Genomic DNA, 6,976 nt, shown 5'->3' with positions numbered 1-6,976 from the left:
GTGATATATTATCTATTTTGGTAAATACGGTCACGTATGTTGTCTAATTTTGTATTTTTGCCGCGAAAATTTTGTAAGTTGCACGTATATTCAAATAGCGTATGCAAGGTTTTTATAGTGTGACCGAAATGTCCGTCAGTACTGCATCATCTGCGAAAAATGGGATACTGAAGTGAGGGGGTGACAGATGGGTAATCTGGGAAATGAGTCAATGTGCAAGCATTCGGAAATGATCTGAACAGTGTTCAGGTTTGGAAATGAGTCGTAGGACGACAATCTATACTAAATGAAAAAAGGGTCTATTTTACTGCCTCCGACTATTTGGTTTGTCCACTTAACCCTATACAAAATTTTGACTTATTTAACTCCCTAAACTATTTACTACCTCCATTTCACAATGTTTATTTACGCTCACTATTATATACAAACCAAGAAATACTGAAATCAAACAAAAAAAATATAATGAGATGACCATACTACTCCTAATCAATGCAATAATGAGAGTAAGTAACTCATCGATATAAAAGTAAATGTATGCTTGCATTTAAGAGTATAAAATTAAAATAGGTTATAAAACATACTTATTATCGTAATAAAAATAATTTAAGACAGATACTCTCGAGATCATAGATAAATATTACGAAACGGAGGGAGTAAATTGGTTTGCTTTTCGCCCTAATAAAATTTGTCTTTACTTTTTCCATATTAAATCTATGTGAGGGAACTGTTAAAGTACACTTTATGGTTTGTGCGATTGGCTGCTTCTATTCAGTGCATATCAAGACGCGAACAAAGTGCGGTTCAATAAAGGTGATATCACTAGTACCAAAGCCGCAGCATCCTGATCCTGCTTGCATGTGCGCTCAATGGCACACTAATAGATTGACGCAGCCCATCGGCATAAAATACTCTCAGTTAGGCGACGCCTCTTGCTGTAATGTATGGATCAAGAGTTTGCTGGATCCAGCTTTCGTAAATCAACAGATCGTCGCAGCGCACTGTAGCGTTGCCACCTGTTCAGGTAGCCATCAACGAGCATTTATAACCCTGTTACTTATAGTTCGGAGCAATCAATGAACATAAGTGCATAACTGAGCCCTAATTATGACCTGAAGCACGGGCCGATAGATGCGGTCGTCCGTTTCACCAGAAAGGCGATCAGGCCCCACGAACACGCTGTCGCGGCGTGGTCTTTCGCCACGACGGCAACCGTGTCACTGTCCAAGATTTGCTAAGCCGAAGCAGAGATGGACGCGCGTAAACTGGTCCCAGCCGCAACACACGCCCCAAGACCAGGACTGATGAAGCTCCCATCCCATGCCCTACGGTGAGTGATGGCTGCCCTGGTGGCCCTCACGCGGACGCCGAGCCACGCTTTCACAGACACCACCCATGTCACAGCCCCACCACACCCAGTGACTATGAAGTGTGTTTGGTTGGAAGTTAATTATAGATGGTATATGGTTGTATGTGTTTTTACGTGTTCATCCAAATTGTTTGTTTAGTTATGTAGAATGAGTTTTTTTTATTTGGTGGATATATAAGAGTAGTTAACTAAATTATATCTCTTAATTTTAAACTAGTAATGTGACACACTAATAGTGTGGTTAGTCTTGCTGTAGTATTTTATCAGATAAATGTTGATTCATATATGTTTAGGTCAATTGTCAAAATCGATTCATAAATATTTTGGTTAACTGTCAAAATTGGACATCGGATGTAGATATTCTAACTAAAATCAAAATAGGGTTGTCTTACCTGCTACATACTTGATATAACGACCTTGAGCTATATGGTACTTTTTAATTTATTATCTTAATAAGATTTTAAAAAAACTCATTAATTTTTATTATAATTTTAGCTATATATTAATTATATTTTGCGTGGACTCTTTGTATAGGTATTTGACTTTTTTATAATACTATATTTGATATGAATCCTTTTTTTTCTATTCTAACCTTAATTTTAATTATTTTTATTTGTACTCTTTATTTAGATATTTTGCTTCTCGAGCCGTATGTAAAAGGAACTGCTGATTTTTCATAATTTAATTCCGAATTTAGATATTTATTAATCGTATTTCGTAAGAGCTATTTGGTTTTTGAATTCATCTATTTATTAATTGTATTTAATGTGTGCCATTTGGTTTAATCCAGAACATTAGATGTTCATAATAATGAGTGATCTAGATTTTTTTACGATTAATATGGTAATTTTATGACCTTGAGAGCGAACATAGTGTCTCTTTTTTCTCATCAAATAATAATATAATAGATAATAATAGTTAATCGTACACTAAATAACACGCACTAACCTCTGTCAATGCTAATCTGATTATAGTAATTACTAAATAATAACAAAATATAATAATTATCACTAATTATACTCTAATCGATACATCAATAATGCACTAATAAACACACTAACAATTAACAACCATAATCTCATAGTAATAAATACTTGTTAGCAATACAATATACTAATTACCACTAATTATTCTTCTAATTATCATGATTAGTCCATGTAGATGACCTCATCCCGCCAAAATGAATAGATCACTTCATCCAGCATATTTGAAAAATATTCCCAAAACTTGATAATCATATTCAACCCATCCAACCAAACTCCTTAAAAATATTCATTCAATCTCATCCCACCAATCAAACACGCTAAGCCTACCCGCCCTGTCTCCGTCAAGTCTGAAGCATAGACGAACCACTCTAGAGGGACAGTTCCCCATCTATAGTAGACAGGAGCGATCCGACATGCAATTTCGAGAACTAGGCTTTGATCTTGCTGACTCCCCTATTTCGGCTGGCTTAGCGTCTCCGGGGTAGGTGGGTGTTGGTGGATCGATATTCGGCGATGCTTGTACAATATTTAGTAGCGGATAGGAGGTAGTAGGCTTTGTAGGTCACCGATGTTTTCGTTAATGCTATCTTTGGTGAAGTCGCCATCTATGGTGAGAACTTCGGTGGTGACGGTGTGAGATATGTTTGTGTAAGTGTGTTGCGTTTGTGTGGGATGCTTATCATCCCTGTTCGTTGTGTTTGTGTGTTTGGGTCGCTGGTTCTTAGTCCTGCGACGACACACTCCGGCCTGGTGAGGCAGATGCACCGATTCTTTGTTTTGTGGCTAGAAGGATAGCTATGGGTATTGTGGTGATGTGGTGGATAGATCTTCTATTTTCCTATACTGATTTTGGATGACATGGCCTGGTCCAGGGCCTGGAAGACATGGGACGTGTCCAAAGTCAGTGGACTTCAACATGTGTTTTCTTCCCGTTCTTAGACTACCCTCAACCATATTTCCTTCATTTTGTTCCCTTTTCAATTCCCTTTCCCGTTCTCATTTCCTTTATTTTCTCTTATCTCCAACAATTTCCCTTCGAGGGGAATCGCGAAGAGAAAGGGGAGAGAATCTCGTCCTGAAGGAAATGACTCTAAGAATCCCGTCGTGAAGAAAACCGTTGGAACGCTGAAAGGAACGAAAATCCCTTCACGACGAAAATCTACCCTGCGAAGGGAACCTGTTGGGTTCAGTCTTAGGGGCGAGAGACTTTTGCAGCTCTTATCAAAACCTTGGTGTGATGATGCTCTTTCGGGTCTATATGGTGTATCATCTGTTCTCCTCCTGCTCCGGCGTCATCTCTGACGGGGGAGTGTGGCGATTTTGGCATACACAGTAGTCTCAAGGGTCTAGTTGTAATTTTCTTTCTTTCCGGGGAACTACATGCGCTTTGGCTGGGACAGCTGGTCCTTCTGTATAGGTGCATGCATTTGTATGTGTCTTTGTACAATCTCTTTACCTCTTAATACAGGTATCTCTGTGCTTCAAAAAAAAAAAGGTCTGAAGAATAGATCACCAGCAGCGTAGCCGTTGGGTGGGGGCAGCGTGTTGACTCACCTTGGAGGAACGCCCGGCCAAAGCTTGAGTTCTCGCATGGTGTACCTGGCGGTGCTTTGTGGATTGATTGTTGCGCCCGTGAGGCGCAAAACAACACTGGAAGGATATGCTCAAACGAGACTCGCTGATACCTTCCGAGAAGAATCGATCCGTACATGAAAAGAAGAAATTTTTTGAATCTTCCTACTATCTTCATCTTGTGTAATGAAGTTTATACTCCTGCTACTTGGCTGAACTCGCCTTCCCTGCATACACCTACATCGATGGTCATCGTCTTCTCCGCTTTCTTCCCCTCCTTGGGCGACGACAGCACTCGACAACAATTTCGCCTGGGAGACTGCACATCCAGGTGACAGCACATCAGTAAACTTTGCTAAAGACCGGCATTTTAAATAAGCACTCAAACCACAGCAAACATCTTTTAACAAAACTAGTAATAGAATGCAGTTATAACTACACAAGCTGGAATGGCGGTACTATCACATTAGTAAAAATTTCTATCTTGGGATTTGCATTGCAATTCTCCCCTTTTGCTCAAGATTGCGGTTGCCTCCTACGGACCATTTGATTGGGATACTCACAGCTGCACAATTTTGTAGATCTGTACCTTTGGCCCGTTGGCCTTCTCTCTAAATGGCAACTGGCAACGCATCATGTGTTGCGTTTAGTATGGAGGAAGAGTAGAAAATGGATGAATTGGCAAAGAAAAAGATTACCCTGTCCCATATCCCGGGGTCAGGCTTCTTGAGCACGACGATGTGATCGACGTGCGCGTCCGGGTCCGCGATATCCCACCGGCACGCGGGCCGCGTCTCGTTGGGGTGGCGCCACCGTTCGTACCGAGTCACCGTGGTCTCGCCGCCGTGCCAGGCCGCGCGCCGCGACGACGACAGGTAGTACACCGCGGGCTTCTGGCACGGGCTGCGCGCCAGGGGCCTCGTGTTGAACGCGTACGCCGTGTAGTCGGCGCGCTTGTACCAGTTCAGGAACGTGCGCGCCGGCATCTCCATCTCCCGCGGGGACATTACCCCCCTCGCCACCAGCACCGCAAACCCCCACGCCACGGAAACCGTCCACCGGTTGGCGCCGTCGTAGCAGATGGACTGCTGCATCATCCCCGCCGAGTCCAGCTTCACGGGCCCATCGAACAGACTCCGCACCGCCGCGGGGCGCGATCTCGCGTCCGGGAACAGGGGCTTCACGACGTCGAGGTGGTGCAGCGTCACGATCGGCGCCACCGGGTGGGACGCGAGGAGGCCCAGGAGGTCGCCGTACACGTCGTACTGGTGGAAACCCGGGTGCTTGGTGAGCGGCACGCCCAGCTCCGCCATGCACGCCTGGATCCGGTCGTCACTGCCGTACAGCGCCGGGTATCGGCGGAGGCAACCGTCCTGCATCCGCGCGAGCGCCTCGGCCAGCGGCCGGCTGATGGCAAAGCCGCCGCCGCCGTACGCCATCCCGTATGAGAAGTAGATGTTCTGAAGGTGGCTCTCGGAGAGGGAGCCGATGTAGTAGGGCTGGCGGTGGTCGAACTTGTTGAGCACGGTGAGGAGGTTGTCGGGGAAGAAGACGGTGTCGTCGTCGCCCATGACGAACCACCGCACGTCGGGGAGGCCGAGGCGGAACGTCTCGGAGACGATGCGGGAGATGCGGATGGCTGAGCGATGGCCGCGGCGGTGCGTGTAGGGGAAAGCAGAGGTGTCCGAGGAGATCCTGATAGCCGGGAGCCCCGTCCGCGCCGTGGACATGTTGGACTCGCGCACCTCGCGGTCCAGCCACACGTACCCGCGCATGGCACCTTGCGGGCGCCACCACACCTTGATGTACTCCTTGCGCTTGTCCCAGAACCGCGACGACGCCGCGATGCCGAACACGACGTGCTGCAGCATCGTCGCCGTGGACACCTCCACGGCGGGGGTCTTCTCCGACGCCGCCGCGGTGGTGGCGGTGATGTTGGCGGACATCCGGGAGACCGATACGGAGGAGGAGGTGGAGTCAGGCGGGCAGGAGGCGGCCGACGACGCGGAGGTGAGGAGGAGGTGGAGCGTGTAGAAGAAGTAGAGGGCGGTGAGCGGGAGGAGGAGCAGAAGGAGGAAACGGAGGAAGGAGGCGGTGACCGTCTCCTTCCCGCCCCCTCCCTTCATCCCGGGTGCCGTGGCTGCTGCTCCTCAGCCCCACTGCCTCGGCCCCCCAACGCCGTCGTGCCGGCCGGGCCGGGAGGCGGCCGATATCGTCGGTGGAATCAAAATCGGTGTGATTTCACGGGGACGAGAGGCTCACACGGGCTGGGGGCGGGAGAGTGCAAGGTCGCGCATTCTCCCCGCGTATTTTGCTCCGCGCCTCTAGACCTAGTCCTCCTCCTGCCCTCTCCCCTCCCTGTACGAGGCCGGGGAGTGTGGGGTTGTCTTCTCGGCGCTTTGGGTTGGGGATCGGGACGGGGCAGGGCGGTGGGCAAGCGCTTCGGTTTTGTGCCCACTTTTTACGAGTTTTTCTCCGTGCCGGTGCCGGTGCGGCATGTCTCGGCGGGCTGCTGCTAATGGCGCGTAGTTATTTGTGCAGCCGGGGGATTTGCTGGTGACGCTGGTTTGGCCGCAGGAAGCATTCATGGTTGGACACAAACGTTGTACACAAGACAGGTAACTGGCCGCGTTATTAGCTTTGGTCTGGAGATTGGGGAACTAATGCATCGGTGCTACTCTGAGTTACGAGATGGATTTGGGGCTGATTCGTTCGAAACCAAATGATTTGCCAAATTTTGGTTATATTTACCTGATTTGGAATGTACTGTATGGTTAGCTATCTAATGTACTAGTCCTTCGGTCATAAATATTTATTATTTTAATTAAGATTTGGTTAATTTTTTAAGTTTTGATTGTTAATAGTTTTCAAATATTTAGTTGAAAATATAAAATCATATGTACGAATTTATCTTAAAAATATTTTCATAATATTATTTTTATTATATATTATAACTATATTCTAATAAAAATAATAATCAAAGTTATAAATTAAAGATCCTGAAAAGTCAATAACATTATATATTTTTAACCTGAGGGAGTATGTAGTTAAC

The 6,976-nt window shown here is 46.3% G+C and overlaps 1 protein-coding gene across 1 annotated transcript; it reads right to left on the bottom strand.

The window, feature by feature from the left end:
* Positions 1-4,011: 4,011 nt before the first annotated feature.
* On the bottom strand, positions 4,012-6,490 carry LOC133888663 (uncharacterized). The gene is made up of 2 exons (XM_062328990.1): positions 4,623-6,490; positions 4,012-4,243 (listed from the first exon to the last, which is right to left on the bottom strand). The coding sequence occupies exons 1-2, from the start codon at positions 6,048-6,050 to the stop codon at positions 4,118-4,120; spliced, it is 1,554 nt and encodes a 517-aa protein (XP_062184974.1). The 5' UTR covers positions 6,051-6,490; the 3' UTR covers positions 4,012-4,117.
* Between the last annotated feature and the right edge of the window lie 486 nt (positions 6,491-6,976).

The sequence above is a fragment of the Phragmites australis genome, chromosome 13, assembly GCF_958298935.1.
Source record: "Phragmites australis chromosome 13, lpPhrAust1.1, whole genome shotgun sequence".
NCBI lineage: Eukaryota > Viridiplantae > Streptophyta > Magnoliopsida > Poales > Poaceae > Phragmites > Phragmites australis.
Note: the sequence above shows the minus strand (reverse complement) of the source record. Positions and strands in the feature narration are given on the sequence as shown.

Coding starts and splice junctions, on each gene's coding strand:
- LOC133888663 (XM_062328990.1), bottom strand. CDS start 6,050: ATGAAGGGAGGGGGCGGGAAGGAGACGGTCACCGCCTCCTTCCTCCGT. Junction 4,244..4,622: donor ACCCCGGGATATGGGACAGG/GTAATCTTTTTC, acceptor CTGGATGTGCAG/TCTCCCAGGCGAAATTGTTG.